The sequence below is a fragment of the Schistocerca nitens genome, chromosome 3, assembly GCF_023898315.1.
Source record: "Schistocerca nitens isolate TAMUIC-IGC-003100 chromosome 3, iqSchNite1.1, whole genome shotgun sequence".
NCBI classification, from domain to species: domain Eukaryota; kingdom Metazoa; phylum Arthropoda; class Insecta; order Orthoptera; family Acrididae; genus Schistocerca; species Schistocerca nitens.
Genome location: NC_064616.1, coordinates 574,227,797 through 574,250,105, shown reverse-complemented (window position 1 = coordinate 574,250,105; position 22,309 = coordinate 574,227,797). Strand labels below are relative to the sequence as shown.

Genomic DNA, 22,309 nt, shown 5'->3' with positions numbered 1-22,309 from the left:
ACAAAATTTGACACAATGGTTCAGAAGAAACAAGCTAATAATAAATAATGAAAAAACAGTGACAGTCAATTTCCACAATTCACAGAAACTACATCCTACAAGACCAATTTTTAAATTTGATGGCAAAACTGTCTCATCTGTGAGCGACACAAAACTTTTAGGTATACATATTCAGCAAAACCTAAAATGGGAGACACATCTTAACCAAGTAAATAAAAAGTTAAACACACTTATGTACACATTAAGAATCCTTGCACAAAATACAAGCCGTGCATCAGTGATCACTGCTGATGTACGGCATTATCTTTTGGGGAAACTCCGTAGGTACAAACAAAACATTTAGGCTACAGAAAAAGATTGTTAGAATAATAAACCATGCTAAGTAAAGAGGCTCCTGTAGACCAATATTTAAAAATCTCAATATACTGCCTCTTCCTTGCTTATTTATGTATGAAATATTAAATTTCACAAAAGGAAGTATTTTAAAAGATGGAAATATCTTCAAGTGTAACTGTGATTACCACCCTCATGATACTAGGCAGAAGCATTATTTGCATGTCAATACAGTAAGTACAAACATTTGTAAGAGAGGAGTGTATCACACTGGCATAATGCTGTACAATCACATGCCATCCTATTTGAAACAGATGCAAAATTTACAAAAGTTTAAAGTGAAAGAGTACTTGCTTGACCACTGCTTCTATTCTGTTTCCGAGTTTTTAGACTATCAGAAAAGTATAGTGTAACTGCTCAAATATTCTTAACCAGTATAGCTTTTTATTTCATTATATTAATTTTGTCATCAATATTCAACATGTACTGAATAATTTTAAATTATTTATCTTTTCAAAATAACAATGTGTATGTCACTCATACGTTTTGTTAGAAGAAGCTGCACCCTTTTCAAAACTGATAGAGCATATTACCATAATATCAGGTCAAAATAAAACTTGCACAGCAGCCAAACAAATTTCATCCTTGTACAGAAGGGCATAAATTATTCAGGCATTGAAGTGTTCAAAGCTCTACCGATAGGAATAAAAAGCCTTCCTCTTATAAAATCAAAATTTAAGAGAAAACTGAAGGAAGACCTCATGCTAATCGCACTTTACTCAGTTGGTGAATGCTTTTCCATAGATGAGCATGCTTGTATGTAGTTTAGTTGTATTATAATTGTATTTGTATGATCCCCCATTAGTTTAGGTGCAAATGTGAATCCTTACATTTTGTTGTAGAGTACAGGGAAGAATGCTGTACCTCGCTACACTTTTCAGACTTCTACCTCTGTAACAGAAGTTTTAATATACTTTCTTACTACATTTTTAAATTATGACAATCACTTTTTATGCACTGCAGTATTTTTCTGAAATTAAAAAATTACTCCAGAAAATTAAGGTTTTTCCAAATTCATGTACCTCGGATCAAGTATTTGATTGAATTTTAAAAGTGTTGCAGTCAATAAAAACTTGTCAATACTGTTTTTAATAAGCTATCTGTCACATTATTACTTTGCAACACACCAATAATCAGTAACTGAAATCAAATTGAGCAGTACTACAAATGTTCCAAATAGCTTTATTTTACAGCACTTAAATCTGTAGAATATTAAATGTTTACAAATACTGTGCAAAATGCAACCTCATGTCTAACAATAAAAAACTCCAGAAAATAGGAGAAACTGACTATGGGTGCCTCTAGCTACCTTTCGCTCATGTGATCCTAAAATTAGTCACTAGACTAAAATACTGACTGAAAAACATCACATGTTCTTAAGTATGCTATCCTCTAGATTCAGCACCCTCATCTACCATACTTAATTTCAAATGTTGATGCATTATATCTGTTCATACCAGTAATAACATAAAAGTACATAAACCTCACCTACAGCGGAGGTGCTGAGTCACAGATGTGCACAACAAACAGACTGTCAAACAAATAAGCTATCAGCCAAAAAGGCCTTTATACGAATTAGACAAAACACACACACAAATCACAGTCTCTCACTGCAAAGGTCAGTCTGGCCTCAGCAGCCAGAGACTGTGGTCATATGTGTGTGAGTTGCGTTTGAGAGAGAGAGAGAGAGAGAGAGAGAGAGAGAGAGAGAGAGAGAGAGAGAGAGAGAGAGAGAGAGAGTGTTTTGACTAATTCCTATGAAAGCCTTTTTGGCTGAAAGCTTACTTGTTTGATAGTCTTCTTGTCGTGCCCATTTGCGACTCGGTATCTTTGTTGTATGGTAAGTAGCATTCTATCCTTTTCACAACATTGTTGCGACTCGGTATCTTTGTTGTGTGGTAAGTAGCATTCTATCCTTTTCACAACATTGTCATTATTCCATACTGCATTTTGCATTGTTTGAATACATAAATCTGTCGTTTTATATCCTTCTGTGCCCACTGTTGTAAATTTTGTAAAAATAAAAAATGGTTGGTTCCATATGCTTCTTTGCAGCTGTGTAGCTATAAGTATCAGTGGAACTTGTAATAACATAAAGTAATACATACAAAAATATGCTTTAGGAAAGGAGAACATTTTGAAAAGGTCAAAATTCATTATGTATTAACTCAGGGTATGGTGAACAGTTCTGCACTAATAATGAAAGAAAAAAATTATGCAGGAAAGTAGGGTATTTAAAATGGATGTGGCTGTCAGTGGCAATATCATATTGAAAGACAGCTCACAAAAAGAATCTATAGGGTTGATCCTAGACAAGAAGAAAACAGTTGCTGCACAGTTATTACGGATAAATAAAACACCGAAATACAGCAAATGTATTGCATACTAGCCAATCCAGCACACAGTCCATACAATCAAGGTGAAGAAAATTATATTAGTATCTAATGTTTTATTATAACATGTCATTAGAGATAGTTATCGAACATGGTTGGTAACAGGCTTTAGCTCTGGTCTTGTTTAAGGAATTAGTACAACACGCATATAAACTAATTTACAGACAGCCTAAATCAGGATGATGGAATATGGATTTCAAAATCATTCCTTCCTGTTACAAATTCAGCGCTTAACCACTCTGTCATGTGCACAGGCTCAGTGTATATCAGTGTATGTTAGCAACAAAGAGATAAAAAAATATATAAAAATAACTATGTAGAGTAAATTATCAAAATTATGAGCTAAATAGAAAATAAACATCATGATGGAGATCTGTCTACAGCTGAAGAAGGAAAATAATTTTGATGTGGATATCATGCATGACTACAGACAACAAGTATTGTTTTAAAATACACTGCTGGCCACCGTAAATGCAACACCCTGAAGGAAGCATCCGAATCAAGTGAAATTTACACCATGAGTTTGCAGCGATGAGATATGCAACTGATTAGAATTTCAGCGCAGACGCACATCACACGCGCCTGTGGCGCCACCTCATAGCGCCATTTAAGGCTTGGCGATTTCGACGAGTGTACGTTCGGCACGTGTGTTTACCTTGTGGTTGTTTCACAAGACGATCAGTTATGCCTCGTAGACAACAGCGAACATCTTTTGATCAAGTATCCGAGTTCGACAGAGGAAGGATAGTGGCTTACCGAGATTGTGGATTATCATACAGAGAAATCGCTAGTCGTGTTGGACGAAACCAAACAACTGTAATGCGGATATGTGACCGTTGGATGCAGGAGGGTACGACGGACCGACGTGGTCGATCGCATTCACCTCGGTGCACCACTGCACGTGCTGATAGGCAAATTGTGCGCATGGCAGTGACGGATCGCTCAGTGACATCCTGAACCATAGGACAGCACATTGCGTCTGTAACGCATCATCCAGTGTCTGGGCGTACCATTCGACGCCGTTTACAGCAGAGTGGTCTGTCCGCAAGACGTCCATTGCTTCGTCTACCATTGACGCAGAACAACAGACGTCTCTGTCGCCAATGGTGTGATGACAGACGGATGTGGACGGCAGAATGGAATGACGTTGTCATTACTGACGATGCACGCTTCTGTCTGCAGCACCACGATGGTCGGATTCGAGTGTGGAGACACCGTGGAGAGAGGATGCTGGACGGCTGCATTATGCATCGCCACACTGGTCTTGCACCGGGCATTATGGTATGGGGCGGTATTGGATTTTAGTCTCGCACGCCTCTAGTACGCATTGCCGGTACTTTAAATAGCCGGCGCTACATATCCGAGGTGCTGGAGCCAGTTGTCCTTCCTTACCTTCAGGGCTCGGCCACAGCCATATTTCAACAGGATAATGCGCGACCACTCGTGGCACGCATTGTCCAAAGGTTCCTCGTCAATAACCAGATTGAATTGCTTCCCTGGCCGACTCGCTCTCCGGATCTTTCGCCGATAGAAAACATGTGGTCCATGGTTGCTCAACGAGTGGCCCAGATTACATCCCCAGTTGCCACACCAGATGATCTTTGGCAACGTGTGGAAGCTGCTTGGGCTGCTGTACCCCAGGAACACATCCAACGTCTCTTTGACTTAATGCCGAGACATGTGGCAGCGGTGATCTCCAACAATGGCGGCTACTCTGGCTTCTGATTCTGGCAGGAACCACATGTCACAGACGTCTGTAAACGTAATCATTTGATACTTGGTCAACATGTTATCTACAAAATAAATTTTGTTGTGCTACCTCTTGTCTTTCTTGGTGTTACATTTACGGTGGCCAGCAGTGTAAATAACTTATTATTCAGGAAAAATACAATACTTTCTTGTGACAATATATGGACAAAATGCACAATAGCCATAAGGTGCATAAAAAATGCTACAGTGGAGAAATAAATTACTCACTGGTAGTTATCAATTGCTATACTGGAAAACGTTAAATGAACGTGAAATCACTTTTAGAAAGACAGAGGGAAGAATTTTAACTCACTAATTTGACAGAAACCAATTAATAAACTGTCAATACAACAGTTTAGTGACCTAAATTGGATACTTATCTTAAAACATGTTGGTGAAGTAATAACATGCAGTTTTCACCTCCAAGCTGAGTGCAAAGTAGTACTTTTGGATCAGGAAGGCTATGAGCATACCAAAACAAGCACATGAAAGCCAAGACGAGTCAATGCATATTACATAAGAGGCCTTACATCAACTCGCATGTTAGTGTGGCCAGGATTGCAGTAAGCCTGACATTAATTGGGTTGCTCTACCAACCAACAACGAATTCATATTATTTTATATATGGCATATAAATGAGGGTAGAAAAGAAAAATAGTCACAAATAATGAAGCAAGTGGACAAGTAAACAAAGCGAGTAATGAAACAAGTGAAAAATAAACTAATAAGATTGTTGGTTGGTTGATTTCGGGTAGGGGACCAAACGACGAAGTCATTGGTCTCATTGAATGAGGGAAAGAAGGGGAAGGAAATCAGCCGTGCCCTTTCAAAGGAAGAATTTTAATAAGCAATTTAGGGAAATCATGGAAAATCTAAATCAGAATGGCCGGATGCGGGTTTGAACTGTCATCCTCCTGAATGCGAGTCCAGTGCACTAATTACTATGCCACCTCACTCAGTGAAACTAATAAGATGCAATAGAGATGGACTGTTAAAAATTGGAACCATTAAAAATACCTACTTTTAAAGCTGAATGTTATGATAGAAGTTAATATTCAAAAACAAACAAAGGAAAAAAAAAACTCTGTGCTCATAAGGCCATCGCTAAGAAAGGCCACATAAGTGAATTAAAAAAAAAAAAAAAAAAAAACAGATCACACCAGAAGCTGACCACTACAAAAGTATGGTCATAACTCTACAGAAGTGGAAGGAAAAATGGAAGTGAGAATCAATGTAAATTTGTACAGACCAGCAGGGTGAGGAGTAGTGATAAGACACAGTCATAGGAAAATGGCTTCAGAAACACAGGAGTAATTTACAACAGTGTGGTTTTTATGACAACACTTGCTTTTTACCCATGACTTCCACCACCCTCTGTCCATCTCCTACTCCACCTCCATCTGCCCCTCTCCTAGTGCCCTCTCTATGTCCATCTGGCCCTATGCCCTCCACCCTCTCTCTCCATCTCCCCTTTTACCCTCTCTCTCTGTCTGTCTACACCTCCCTCCTCTCTCACCATATCCTCCTCACCTCTCTCTTTGCATATCTCCACCTCTCACACTCTCACCATCCACTTCTCCCCCCCCCCTCTCTCTCTCTGTGTGTACTTCTATAACGTCAGCCCATTTTCATCCCACCACCCCAGTGGGAAGTAATTCTTACTCCCACAGTATTTATTACCAGACAATAAGTGGTATACACTGAGGTGATGAAAGTCATTGGATAGTGATATACACATATACAGATGGTAGTAGTTGTGGTGTCACCGCCAGACACCACACTTGCTAGGTGGTAGCCTTTAAATCGGCCGCGGTCCGCTAGTATACGTCGGACTCGCGTGTCGCCACTATCAGTGATTGCAGACCGAGCGCCGCCACGCGGCAGGTCTAGAGTGACTTCCTAGCACTCGCCCCAGTTGTACAGCCGACTTTGCTAGCAATGGTTCACTGACAAATTACGCTCTCATTTGCCGAGACGATAGTTAGCATAGCCTTCACCTACGTCATTTGCTACGACCTAGCAAGGCGCCATTATCATTTGTTATTTATCTTGGGATGCATGTACAGTCAGACCGATGTTCACCAATTATGGATTAAAGTTAAGTATTTCACCATCTGCGTCCGTTTTTCTAAGTTCTAATTTCCTTGTCATTTTCCAGACCTCACGCCAGCCTGCGTGAGCTTAAACGCGTGCCTTTCGGCTTCCTCCAAACCCCGTGAATTGGCTCCTGCCAATTCACAACAGTAGTATCTCACACACAAGGTATAAAAGGCCAGTGCATTGGTGGAGTTGTCATTTGTGCTCAGGTAATTCATATGAAGAGGTTTCCAATGTGTATGTGGTCACACAATGTGAATTAACAGACCTTGAATGTGGAATAGTAGTTGGAGCTAGACATATGGGACATTCCATGTTGGAAACCATTCATGGATCCAATATTCCAAGATCCACAGCATCAATAGTGTGCCAAAAAAAAAACAAATTTCAGATATTACCTCTCATCATGCACAATGCAGTGGCCAACGACCTTCACTTAATGACCAACAGCAGTGACGTTTGCATATAGTTTTTAGTGCTAATAGATAAGCAACACTCCATGAAAAAACGGCAGAAGTCAATGTGGGATGTACAATGAATATATCCGTTGGGACAGTGTGGTGAAATTTGACATTAATAGGCTATGACAGCTGGCGACTGGTGGTGGCGACTTAGCTAACTGCATAAAATTGCCTGCAGCACTTGTCCTGGGCTCGTGACCATATTGGTTGGACCCTAGATGGCTGGAAAACCATGACATGATCAGATGAGCCCCAATTTCAGTTTGTAAGTGCTGATGGTAGGGTCTGAGTGTGGAGCAGATCCCATGAAACCATGCAACCAAGTTGTCAACAGGCACTGTGCAAACTGGTGGTGGTCCTGTAGTGGTGTGGGCTATGTTTCTGTGGAATAGACTGGGTCCTCAGGTCTAACTGAACCAATCATTGACTATTGATGGTTATGTCTGGCTACTTGGAGACCATTTGCAGCCATTCATATTCCCATTCAAAGATGTCTGTCGTGGGAACACAGTTGTTCATGACTGTTTTGAAGAACATTCTGGAAAATTCATGTGAATGATCTGGCCACCCACTTCACCTGATGTGAATCCCATCAAACATTTATGGTACCTAATCAAAAGGTCAGTTCATGTGCAACACCCTGCACCAACAACACATTCACAGTTATCGACAGCTATAGAGGCACCATGGCTCAATATATCTGCAGGGACCTCCAAGTGACTTGTTGAGTCCATGCCACATTGACTTTCTGTGCTACACAGAGCAAAAGGAAGTCTGACACTATATTAAGGGGTATCTCATGACTTTTGTTACCTCAGTGTGTGTACCAAGTTCCATTGAAACCAATATAGTGGTCTAGGAGTGGGTGTGGAACATACCCACATACATGCATTTTTTTCTAATATATAAGCCTTTTACCTATGACCTAAAATGCCATGTACGAATGTCACATATATTACACAAATTCTGCAGAGTGGGGTGAAGTGAGACATCATCATCTTTGCTATTTTGTTAGTGCTGACATCTAGTGACTCGTTCTGAAGGAAGTTAGTCTCTGCTCTTAGTTTTGTCCATTGAGGTTTAATAAAGCAGATGCACCATATTTTAAGCTAATTCTGTTAGTAACTAATTCACTGAATAATTTTTTCTTTCATATAGGAAAAGGAAAACTATGTGATATCTTCACATACCACCTCACTAGCTATGGTGAACATTAATTTAATTCTCAAACCAACCAACAACCTCAAGAGCTGGTAGTGAGGTTATGTCGTACACAAGTTTTTTGAATGTATTTGCCATTAATTTATTCATGAGGCTAATTTGTTTAAATAATCACTGTTTTCAAGGGGTGAAGTGGGACATGGTCAGAAAGTGTAAAAACGTTACTGGTAGTGCTGGTCTCTTAAGTACAACTAAAATACAATGAAAAAGGCTATTTCAGAATACAGGAGAAGTGGTAAAACTTCAAGGAAAATAGCTGAGGAATATGGTGTTTCAAAAACAACACTGGGAAATAGAGTAATGAAAACTTGAAGAGGGAACATGGAGGTCAGCAAGTTTTAGTGAGGAGCATGAAAAATCAATAGGAGCATGAATTTTATTCTGTGCACAAATGGGGATTCCCCTTCAAAGTGGTGATTTTAGGGATATGACGAAAACTTTTCTAGATTGGCATGAACATCATGTGAATAAGTTCAAGGACAAATACCAGGGAGGGACTAGATCAAGAATCTATATGAAACTGTAAAGAGATCAAGGGCTACTGCTGATAAAGAATCTCTCATTGCTTACTAAAAACCTGGAAGCTAATTTGAAACACATTCCTCCAGAGACTATATTAAATTATGATGAAACAAATTTCACAGATGATCCTTGGTCTTCCACGGCCATTGTGAGAAGCAGATATTGAGATCCTGAAAGAGTTTTTGATCACATCAGAACTGTCAACCAGTGTAATTTTTGCTGTATCTGGAAATGGAGAAATGCTTGCACCATTTGTTTTCTACATGAGTGGGGGAAAATTTTCCATGTCATTCCTTCACAGGAAGTGATAAGGCCATGTCAGTTTCACAATATTGCTTATATAATGTTGGCTCTGAATTCTACACACTTTACTCAGCCACTGGATGTTGCTCTATTCAGGTCCATGAAGGCAACATGGAGGGTTGATTTGATCAACTGGAAAAAACTGAACAAGGACTGCCTGTCAATTTCCAGTTTCTAAGAAATCCAAAGGAAGCATTGGAGAAAGTTGAAAACACACAAATGAGAATGTGGTATAATATCATTAGATCCTCATAAAGTACTGCAGAGAGGGCCAAGGAAAGTTCAGCACTCAGAGTCAGAGAAGATATGGACAGATGTTCTATACATATCAAATAAAATTTTGCATCACCTCATATCTGAAAGTTGTGGAACCTGTACAGAAAACTGGAACAGAGATCAACATAAACATCATTTCTGGTCTCTTTATTACTCATGAAGACCACACATTGCATGTTGTACCACCATACAGTGAGACCTTCAGATGTGGTGCTCCAGATTGCTGTACACACCAGTTCCTCTAATACGTAGCAGCACATCCTCTTGCATTAATGCATGCCTGTATTCATTGTGGCATACTATCCACAAGTTCATCAAGCAACTGTTGGTCCAAATTGTCCCACTCCTCAACAGCGATTCAGTGTAGATCCCTCAGAGTGGTTGGTGGGTCACATCATCCATAAACAGCCCTTTGCAATCTATCCCAGGCATGTTCGATAAGGTTCATGTCTGGAGGACATACTGGCCATTCTAGTTGAGTGGTGTCATCATCCTGAAAAAAGTCATTCACAAGATGGGTGTGATGGAGGCATGAATTGTCATCCATGAAGCTGAATGCTTCGCCAATATCCTACTGATATGGTTGCACTATCGGCTGGAGGATGGCATTCACATGTTGTGCAGCCATTACGGTGCCTTCCATGACCACCAGCGGTATACGCTGGCTCCACATAATGCCACCCCAGAACACCAGGGGACCTCCACCTTGCGGCACTCGCTGGACCGGGTGTCTAAGGCATCCAGTCTGACCGGGTTGCCTCCAAACACGTCTCTGACGATTGTCTGGTTGAAGGCATATGTGGCACTAATCGGTGAAGAGAACATGATGCCAGTCCTGAGCCATCCATTCAGCATGTTATTGGGCCCATCTGTACCACACTGCAGGGTGTCATGGTTGCAAAGTTGGACCTTGCCATGGACGTCGTGAGTGAAGTTGGGCATCATGCAGCCTACTGCGCACAATTTGAGTCGTAACATGACATCCTGGGGCTGCACAAAAAGTATTATTCAACAAGGTGGCGTTGCTGTCAGGGCTCCTCTGAGCCATAAACCACAGGTGGTGGCCATTCACTGCAGTAGTAGCCCTTGCGCAGCCTGAGTAAGGCATGTCATCAACAGTTTCTGTCTCTCTGTATCTCCTCCATATCCAAACAACATTGCTTTGGTTCACTCCGAAACATCTAGAAACTGCTCTTGTTGAGAGCCCTTGCTGGCACAAAGTAACACTGCAGATGTGATCAAACCATGGTACTGACCATCTAGGTATGGTTGAACTACAGACCACACAACTGTGTACCTCCTTCGTGGTGGAATGACTGGAACTGATGAGCTGTCGAACCCCCTCCGTCTAATAGGCGCTGCTCATGCATGGTTGTTTACATCTTTGGGCAGGTTTAGTGACATGTCTGTACAGTCAAAGGGACTATGTCTGCGATACAATATCCACAGTCAATGTCTGTCTTCAGGAGTTCTGGGAACCAGGGTGATGCAAAACTTTTTTTGATGTGTGTATATGAAAAGCTTGTCACACCTGTATCTAGTGGTTCATCAAGAACTAGAGGCATAAAACTGACTGTTCAATCAGGTATGAGTATTTTTCCTGCTGATTTTGGCCTCAGGTGTTGGCCACAACTTCTGCCAGCTACACCAGTATCTCTGAGCATCAGTCTTCCAGTAATGTCTGACCTGTTGAAACGCTGATGGATGTGAAGGGAACTGTTGAGAAAAAGTTTGGATTCCTCCAGATGAGAACAGTAGTGGTGAAATAAAATGTCAATTTCTACTAAGAATGAGGGAACAAGCCAGGGACTTTATTGTGAGGAAATTCACCACAGAGGAAGACCTCTAAGATAAAACCATGTAGGTGAGGTAATCAGCACACCAAAGAATAATATGATTGAAGTAAATTTTCTAATAAAAAATGATGTGAAAAAAAACAATATTCCATATCCTCCCACTTCTGACATCCAGTATGTTCTGTAAAAATATATTATATGGGGTACTGATGTGTATAAAGACATCAGAAGAGGGTTATTTCTCTTCCTAACTTTGTCCATGAATGTTGACATAATGAAAGTTCGATAAGTGGAAGTTGGTATGATATTTTTTTCATGTTAAAGTGCATTACAATTGTCTTCTTTTCAGAAAATTCCTGTTGTTAACATAAACTAGCAAAACTTTATGTACAGCAGCCTATTATAAACAATTTTCTACTTACTGTGCTCTGAGGTGTTACTTACCTGCAAAATGGGTAGGGGGGTGGCAAAATCTCTGTTCCATTTCACCCCCATAGTGCACTAGAGGGAGATTAAAGCACCAATTAATTTCTCTCCCAGTCCACCCAAAGAGACCCTGACATGGGACAATTCTTAAACCCACAGATATGACCATAACAAAATGTATTTTTAAACATTTGAGCCCATTCGCACTACACCACAATGTTACATGATTTTATATGTAAAGTCTCATGAAGCATTGAAGTAAATTTGATGGGGAATTTACTGAGAATGTGTCCCACTTTATCCTGTTTTACACAATGCAACCCCAAAGAGGATGTTAAGTTTATTTGTGGTATACACCCATGTGATATGATCTTTGTTTCCTAAACAACTAATTCCTCTCCTGTGACAACCTCTTCATCTCATAGTACCACTTGCCACCTACATCTTCAATTATTTGCTGGATGTATTTCAATCTCTGTCTTCCTCTACAGTTTTTATCCTCTACTGCTCCCTCTAGTACCATGGAAGTTATTCCCGGATGTCTTAATAGATGTCCTATTGTTCTGTACCTTATCCTTGTCAGTGTTTTGCAGATATTCCATTCCTCTCCAATTCTGCACAGAACCTCCTCATTCCTTTCCTTATCAATCCACCTATTTTTCAATATTCAGCTGTAGACCACGTCTCAGATGCTTCAGTTGTCTTCTGTTCTGGTTTTTTCACAGTCCATGTTTCACTATCATACAGTGATGTGCTTCAGATGTACATTCTAAGAAATTTCTCCCTCAAATTAAGGCCTATGTTTGATACTAGTAGACTTCTCTTGGGCTGGAATTCCCTCTTTGCCAGGGCGAGTCTGCTTTTGATGTCTTTGCTCAGTCCGTCTTTGGTTACTTTGCTGCTTAGGTAGTAGGATTCCTTAACTTCATCTACTACATAACCATCAATCTTGATGTTCAATGTTGCACTGTTCTCATTTCTGCTACTTCTCTTTGCTTCATCTTTTTTTGATTTACTCTCAATCCATATTCTGTATTCATTAGGCTGTTCAGTCCATTCAGCGGATCATGTAATTCTTCTTCACTTTCACTGAAGATAGCAATGTCATTGTATCATTGATATCCTTTCACCCTGAATTTTAATTCTACTCCTGAACCTTTCTTTTATTTCCATCATTGCTTCTTCGATAAATAGATTGAACTGTCGAGGAAAAAGACTACATCCCTGTCTTATGTCCTTTTTAATCCAAGCACTCCATTCTTGGTCTTCCACTCTTATTATTTCCTCTTGACTCTTGTACAAATTGTATAGTACCCATCTCTGCTTATCACTATTTTCTGCAGGATTTCGAACATCTTGCTCAATTTGACACTGTCGAACCCCTTCCCAGGTCAAAAAATCCTATGAACAAGTATTAATTTTTCTTTAGTCTTGCTTCCATTATCAACTGTAACATTCAAACTGCCTCTATGGAGCCATTGCTGCCTTTACCTTTTCTAAATCCAAACTGATTGTCATTTATCACAATCTCGATTTTCTTTTCCATTCTTCTGTATATTATTCTTGTCAGCAACTTGGATGCATGCACTGTTAAGCTGGTTGTGCAATAATTCTTGTACTTATCAGCCCTTGCAGTCTTGGGAATTGTGTGGATGATATTTTTCTGAAAGTCAGATGGTATATCGACAGACTCATGCATTCTACACACCAATGTGTATAGTTGTTTTGTTGCCACTTCCCCCAATGATTTTAGAAATTCTGATGGAATATTATCTATCCCTTTTGCCTTATTTGATCTTAAGTCTTCCAAAGCTCTTCTAAATTCTGATTCTAATACTGGAACCCCTCTCTCTTCTAAATCAACTCCTGTTTCTTCTTCCATCACATCATCCAAACCTTCCCCCTCATAGAGGCATTCAATGTACTCTTTCCACCTATCTGCTCTCTACTCTTCATTTAACAGTGGAATTCCCATTGCACTCTTAATGTTACCAGTCTTACTTTTAATTTCACCGAAGGTTGTTTTGACTTTCCTATATGCTGAGTTAGTCCTGACAATCATTTCTTTTTCAATCTCTTCACATTTTTCATGCAGCCAATTCGTCTTAGCTTCCCTGCACTTCCTATTTATTTCATTCCTCAGTAACTTGTATTTCTGTATTCCTGAATTTCCCTGAACATTTTTGTACTTCCTTCTTTCACTGATTAACTGAAGTATTTCTTCTGTTACCCATGGTTTCTCTGTAGTTACCTTCTTTGTACCTATGTTTTTCTTTCGAACTTCTGTGATAACCTTTTGCAGAGATGCCCAATCCCCTTTGACTGTAATGTCTACTGAGCTATTCCTTATTGCCGTGTCTATAGCATTACAGAATTTCAAGCATATCTCTTCATTCCTTAGTGCTTCCGTATCCCACTCCTTTGTGTATTAATTCTTCCTGGCAAGCCTCTTAAACTTCAACCTACTCTTCATCACTACTACATTGTGATCTGAGTCTATATCAGCTCCTGGGTACACCTTACAATCCAGTACCTGATGTCAGAATCTCTGTCTGACCATGATTTAATCTAACAGTACCACCCAGCCTTTTCCAAGCATACCCCCTCCTCTTGTGATTGAACAAAGTATTCACTATTACTAGCTGAAATTTATTACAGAACTCAGTTAGTCTTTCTCCTCTCCCACTCCTTGTACCAAAGCCATATTCTCCAGCAACTCTTTCTTCTTCTTCTTCCCCTACAACTGCATTCCAGTTCCCCATGACTATTAGATTTTCATCTTCCTTTCTTTACATTCTGCACTACCCTTTCAGTATCCTCATATACTTTCCCTGTCTCTTCATCTTCAGCCTGTGACATTGGCATGTATGCTTGAACTGTCATTGTCAGTGTTGGTTTTGCTGTTGATTCTGATAAGAACAACCCTATCACAGAAACTGTTCACATTAAGGCACTCTCTGCCATACCTACATATTCATAATGAATCCTACCCCTGTTATACTATTTTCTGCTGCCCTTGATATTATCCTATAATCATCTAATCAGGAATCCTTACCTTCTTTCCAGTTCATTTCACTGACCCCCACTATGTCTAGATTCAGCCTTTGCCTTTCCCTTTTCAGATTTTATAGCTTCCCTGCCATGATCAAGTTTCTTACATTCCACACCCCGACTCATGCAGCATTATCCTTCCATTGGTTATTCGATCTATTTCTCATGGTCACCTCAATGGTCAACTCATGGTCAACTCAATACAGAAACAAGAAGCAAAAGGTAGTTTCAGAACATTTTTACATGTCACCCCTTATGGTCCCCATCCCCATACATAAAGGAAATAGGGGTATCTCACACTACCAGTACTTCCTCCTGGCTCCTCAGCCCAGCTTTCCTTTCTGTCTGTCCAGTTCCCTTCACCATTTTCCATCTAGTATCTACATCTCCTCCTTTTTCTGTCCACCTTCCCATCTCTCTGTCCATCTCCTTCCCCCTCTCTTTGTCTGTCTCCTCCCTACCTCTCTGTGTCCATCTCCTGCCCTCTCCATGTCCATCTCCTCCTACCCCATTCCCTCTCCATCTCCTACTTCCTCTCCCCTTCTCTGTCCATTTCCTTCCTCACTCCATCTTTCCATCTCTTTCTTCTCCTTCTCTCTGCTCATCTCCACCTCACCATCTCTCTGTATCTCGACTCTTTCTCCTCTCTCTATCCATCACCTCCTCACCCTTCTCTCTTTCAACCTCCTCCTCTCCCTCTTTCTATCCATCTCCTTCTCCCCCTCTCTCCTTCCATCACCTCCTCCACCTCTCTCTTTCCATCTCATCTCCCCCCTCTCTCTTTCCATCTCCTGTTCACCCCTCTCTCCATTTATCTCCTCCTCTCCTCTCTATGTCCACTTCCTCCTCATCTTCTCACTTACTCTCATCTCCTCCTCCCAAATCTTGTCCCCCTCTCTCTCTATCCATTCCCTCCTTCCATGCTCTCTCTGCCCATCTCCTTCCCCCTCTATCCGTCCACCTCCTCTTCCCCTGTCTCTGTGCCCATCTCCTCCTCTGTCCGTCATCCTCCTATGTCAACCCCACCTCAGTGAGAGCTAGGTAGTTCTTACTACCACAGTGCTTATTTCCAGAAAATAAGTAATATGTCTACCAAGTTTGGTTCAAATTGAATCAGAGGTTTATAAGTTGATATGTTCCCATTTACATTCAGTTAATGTGTATGTGAAGCTGAGCATTTGACAGCAATACTTTTGTTTAAGATCTATAATTTTTCCACTAAATCAGTATCTTATTCTCTGTATTTTTTATTTTTAAAATGTTATTGTATTAAGAATGACAGTTACCTACTATTTATTTCATTTAGTCAGTGTAACATAAGCCATATTCAGTTTTACCAGGATGTGTATGCTTTATATTTTACCTTCAAAATTTCATTATTCATGGGAACTAAATATAAAACATTTCCAATTGTAGCTTATCATGAATAGCTAAACAGATGTAGTCCAGTCAATATACTAAACTAAAAAAATCAAAGTTAGTAAAAAATTTTTAAAGTGAATGCATCTTGTCATTTACAGGGCCAATTTTGTCTGGCTTTCTTGCATTCCTTCCAGTTGGTCTTCTATGACTGTGGCTACCCTAGATGGTCAGTTTTCTTGACACTACCAAATGCCATATTCTTTTATTATTTATTTAATGACTTTTATGGAAAGGCATATTCAAGCTACAACAAAAATCAGTCTGGCGAGGAGAAATCTATAAGCAATGGAAAAGTGGTTGAAGAAAAACAAGATTCACATAATAAAGAAAAGGAAGCATGATGAGGTAATTGGTCTAGAATTTCATTAATAAGAAAATTTTATCTTAGAAAACTACAAATGTTCAAAACTATAAATTAATGCTCTTGTTTTTTTCAAATATTGTAGCTATTATTATTGTATTTTGAAAGTAAAAATATATTTTGCTGTTTCAAAGCTTATTGTGATATGCCAGTTTGGTGCTGGAAAGCCCAGTTACTGCTGATTTCCAGTACGAGTACCTGTACGCAGTTATATGCTTTCAGGAGTATGTTAACGTTCTTTTCACAAAGGCTAGGATGTGTGTACGTTTCCAGTGTTTCAATACTGAATGTACCTTAAGAATCAGTAAAGGCAAAGATTCGTAATTGGGTGCCTGAAAAGCTCAGGAACCTGGGGAAAATGCAGTGTAATTTTACAAACAAACAGATTAAATTAGTTGCAGTACCCTGAAAAGGATAGACTGCTACTCATCATATAGCAGAGATGCTGAGCCACAGACAGGCACAACAAAAAGGCTGCTAATAAGTAAGATTTTGGCTAAAAGGCCTTCTTCTGAATTAGACAACATACACACATGCGCGCATGCACAAACAAACAAACACACACACACACACACAAACTCACACAAACATGACCACTGTCCCTGGTTTCTGAGGCCAGACTGCGTGTCACAGTGTTTTAATAGGTGTACAATATGAGATATAAAACAAATAAACAATAATGTACAACAGTGGACAAGAATATGGAAAAACAACAACACCACACATTACCATGCCTATGGGATTCAAAACAGCTTCCTTTCATCTCATAATTGGTAAATGTAAGTCCTGTAACGTTTTTAAGAGAATAATATGCCTTTCTTTATGCAAAATAGTGGCAACTTAAGGTAATGATAATGGAGGTATGAAGTAATCATGCTCCCTTCTCTCCAAAGTGGAACAGAAAGGCTCAATAATATTGATATCTGGTGATTGTAGTGACTATGGGAGATGTGACACTTCATTTTCATGCTCATAAAACCAGTCCTGCATCATTAAAATTGTATGAAAAGGGGCTTTCTTGCCTTGGAACACAGCATTATCATTGGGGAACAAACACTGTACCATGGGATGTACCTTGGCAGTAATGCGACATTGCAAAGTACTCATGGATCCCATGGAATACCACAATTTGGATCTCTAAAACAACACCAAGCTCCCACCATGATTCACTCTTGGGTCACAAACTCTACCAGAAGTTGAAAAGCAAGACTCATCTGACCAAGTGTCTTTCTTCCATTGCTCTATAGTCCAGGTTTTATAGCTTTAGCACCACATTTTCCTGTTATGGACATTTGCATCACTATTGTGTAGTTTTGAAATTCCATGCTTTGCAAATTCCCTGCTTATGGAGCTCCCTTTGTGTTGTTTCAGTGTTGACAGGGTTTGCAACTGTGACATTCAGTTCTGCAGTGATTTTTGCAGCTGTCATCCTCTACTTTTCATCACAATCCTTTTCAACAATTGCCTGTCACAATCATTCAACACACACTTTCATCTTCATTGCTACTTAGTGGATGATGTTTTTCCACTGTTGCTGTATGTGGTATAACTCTTTGATGCAGTGCCTCTTGAAACACCAAACACTTCAGATACCTTGGTTGCAGAATTGAGCACCAACAAGTTGCCCATGTTTGAATTCACTTATCTGAAAAATGATGCACTCATAGCTTCACAGGACACTATTCTGACCATGACTGACACATGCAGCGTATTAAGGACACTGCACAAGTGTTGTTTGTGGTCAAACATAGCAATGCAAACTGCAGGCCTGGCTAGCATCTGCATTCACATTCAAACATGCATTTCTCATGGTGTTTCTATATTTTTATCCAACCCCTGTAGAATCTCTATAAAAATGAAAGGAAAATGAGAAACAGAGATTTCAATTGTAATTCATCAGTTTCCATGTGACCATGTTAGTCAACACTACTTCGTCATGAATTAATTGCTACATAAGTAATAGAAATCAGATAAGAAAATATAATAACCAAAAAAGGAGACCTTAAGAAACACTTAAAACATATTTACACTACGATGTAGGCATACAATAAATACACAGATGGAAAGGAACAAAATATGAGAAGGATAAGGATACACTACAGGAAATGATGATCCAGATTTTTCTGGGAAGCTGTAAGAGAAAATAGCCAAATGCATCACTGTCATTAGAGGAAGGAAACAAGAGCACAAAGGAATAAGGAATGAAAATACATAAGAGGTGGCTGATATGAAGAAATACTCCTAACATTCACCTGAAGTGATTTATGCAAGCCACAGGAAACGCAACGTGAGTGTACCATCATAAGTACTGCTCCTCCTACATCACTCAATAACATTTTTTGATACAGACAATTCTGATAAAGAAATTTTGTTGTTCACAAGAAAGCTATTTGTAAAGTACTTGAGTGTTTACAGCTAAAGAAATGAAAATGAAAGTTTAATTTTTTTGTCATATACTTGATGCAGAGCAACAAGGTGTTGCAAAAAAAGTGTCATGTTCATCTTTGAAAGGTAGTTATTGTAACAAGAGGACTTGACTTAGGCTGTATTGTCTGTTTCATATAAATAAATACTATGATGATAGGCATGAGCATACACTGATTTAATCTTATTTCATACCTACATTACTTAACCAGCATATTATATTTGCTAAATCTAGTTTAAGGTAATAATTATTCCATTGTCAAATTATAGATGTAGACAGTTAAATTTCTAAATGCAAGTAGGTTATTAACTTTGTCTCTTGTACCAAAGAGTATCTTAAAAGATTATATTCAAGAGTCTATAAATACGCTCTGCATTTTTAAGAGGGATATCATAATTTACCAAAAAAGTGTTTTATTGTGTCCCAAAACCAGAACAATGTTTATACAATCCGCAGACATTTTCATTGATGCTCATTTCATGAGATAGTGGCTAAAGGTTGTATTGGCACCACCCACACACTATAATGCTGTAAACAAAATACATGTTTTGTATTCCATGTTTTGCACTGGTAGTGCTGACTCTGAGAACAGGGACACTGAATATTGCCACTAAATTATCATGCTCCAGCACTATGACTGCTTATTACAGTTGTGCCCACCAAAACTGTTCCACTTGTTTCACACACATCCTAAGCAATCAATATTTCAAACTTTTGCCAAAGAAAATAAAATTTTCATGAACTATACAGACTTGTAACATTCATTACACAGCCCCCATAAAATACATGCCTGCCATTGTAGAATAATAGTGAATAAACAGTTCATGTTTTTACTACAAAAATATAAAAAAAGTTTTGCAATTTATTTCCAAGAACATTATTCCACACAAGACAGATTTTTACAAAATTCTAGGAGAACTGAAAACACCTTTTTTTTAGGTAAAAAATATTATGAGAATGTTACCAGTATCAGCATGCTTTCTTATTTTGGATGTTTCTGTGACTCATTAAAAAAGTTACCAATACTTATGTGCACGCCCAGACTTGATATGTTATCAAAACATTAAAGTATAACTTGGTGTTGCACAACTTACCTACAAGTTATGAAGTAAGGGAGTACATTCATTTAACTAACAATAACAGAAGTAGAGCTATAGGATTAATCTTGAGAAGAAGACACTATATTATTTTATGTTTTAATTTACCACTCATTTTTGAGCTAGTCATTCTCAAGGCACTTAAAGTATTTTATTTTACAGGATCAGAAAGGAAACTTTGCCATTCATTTTTCTGTTTATGGCTGTGGTATGTCGAAAAGCTGCCCAACATAGACTGTTTCATCGTCTGAAGCACTGATTATGCAGCTGTGTCAATGAACATTTTGCATGTTGTATTTGTCGATGCTGCAGAAATAATGGAAAATTAATCTTCATGATATTTCCATGGTTTCTGTTTGAAACCCACTGTTTTGTCATAAGATGTAGTACATGTTATTTTTGTGCTCTCTGTTAGCTTTTGAATGAAAAAAGGGAAGAACAGTGGACATATATTTTATTTAGTGTAGTATTTTTGACATTTTTCTTGTCAAACCAAAGGTTTTTCTGTACCGCTATGGTGGTTCCAGATGTAATACTGGACCTGTCTGTCAAATGACTACTTCACAATACATAATATTTCACATGGTCTAAGAAACTGCTATAAATATATATGATGCTTTGATTCACTAGCTTTCGATCAAGTATGTTAAAGATCATTTGCCTTAGATAATAATTTTACAAATTATAGAATAATGAAGATGAACACACAGTGTAAAATTCATTGGAATGATTAAAAACTGTACGTCACATTTCACATTCACTGGTGAAACTCTATTTGCCACATATTTTTACCTTAATTGACACCAATATAATAAACTCAAAATTCGTTCGGTTAAATTATTTCTTGCAGCCATCTGGGCTGATGAAATATTAAAAATGTGCCAGTTTCTGACAAATTTGGTGAATAGTAACAGAAATGCCATGAGTTATTCTAAAATTGGCTTCTAAGTTTACTTTTAGTAACAAAACTTCATTCTGCTGATAAAATAATGGATCTATCTTTTTTGTCTTAGAGATTGATTAAAAAACTTTATATATTGAGGTACTATTTACCTTCCATAAATAAAAAGAATCATATGCACACACATCACACTATCATCATAAATTGAAGAATAGCCTTTGGGTTTGTGGAATGTGTCAATAAAAAGCTATGTACACTTTCTTTCCTTTGTTAAACTGCAAATAATTTTCAAAAATAAATTATTTATATCGCAAAAAGCTTTTTTTATGTCTGTTTAAGTTTATTTAGTTATTGATGTTATAAACCGAAAGGTTGTTTGTAAAAATGTCTATTTATTGTACATTTATTAAGGATTTCATTCATTGATAATGATGTATTTCTTCAGCTTTATCACTCTGAATTGTTTCTAGTACATTCCATTACCCAAAATTTGAAGAAAACTGTAACATCATTAAGCATTTTTTTATGAATTTCTTGGTGTCTTTATTCCATTCTAGATTAATAACTTTTCAGTAAATTTTCATTCAGATGCCTGTTACAATCATTCTAAATGTAACTATACCTACATTTATTACACATAAGTGTCCTTGCACATTGATGCATATATGTATACTTAACAATAAGGTAAATAATTTAACATTTAGAAACATGAAATAAGTTGTCTTATGTTTGATAGCACTGATTTACCACAAGACAGGCAACAGAAAAGACAGTCATTCAAAAATATTTTGAATACAGCTTCTGTTGAAATGGTTCTATTGTTTTTCTTTGATCTGCTGAATACTAGAGGAATTTTAAGTCTATCAGCAGAATGGAACATGGAGCAAACATTGTTATTACATGAACGGTATAATTCTTACATCTGTATTTTTGCTGTATTTCAAAATGTCAATATCATGTCCTTTAAATAAGATTAAAATCTGTGATTCAAAAATAACTGTGCCATTTGATTCATAAAATGAATTCACTGCCAACATTTTTGTACTTTGGGTAAGTGGTATGCTACATGTATATTTTTCTGTATTTTTGCCAGTGAAGAAAAATATATGGAATATGTTACCATCAGCCCATATTTTTTTGTTTTGTGCTCAGTTCTGCCTTTACAGTGTAATTTAATTTGTTTATTTTGCTGTAGGTGCCTACTACACACAAACACATCACGTGGTCATCTGAAATGAGTCACTGATTTTACATTTTTAATAATATCAAACTTCAAAACTGAAGATCTTGCTCATCACAGATTGCACAGATGTTACATATGTTTTAAGAAACTAACTCAGAAGCTGAGCCTAATAAACAGCTAAAACAAAATAGTGAAGAAAATAAAACAAAGTGTTTAAAAAATTACAAGAGTG

General features: G+C 38.2%; 1 protein-coding gene across 1 annotated transcript in view; it reads left to right on the top strand.

The window, feature by feature from the left end:
* Positions 1–21,954, top strand: part of LOC126249664 (elongation of very long chain fatty acids protein AAEL008004) — a 283,854-nt gene extending 261,900 nt beyond the window's left edge. The window contains exons 7-8 of the mRNA XM_049951344.1: positions 16,209–16,455; positions 20,156–21,954. Coding sequence (XP_049807301.1) covers positions 16,209–16,451 — 243 coding nt within the window. The 3' untranslated portion in view covers positions 16,452–16,455; positions 20,156–21,954. The remainder of the gene's footprint in view (positions 1–16,208; positions 16,456–20,155) is intronic.
* The last annotated feature ends 355 nt before the right edge of the window (positions 21,955–22,309 follow it).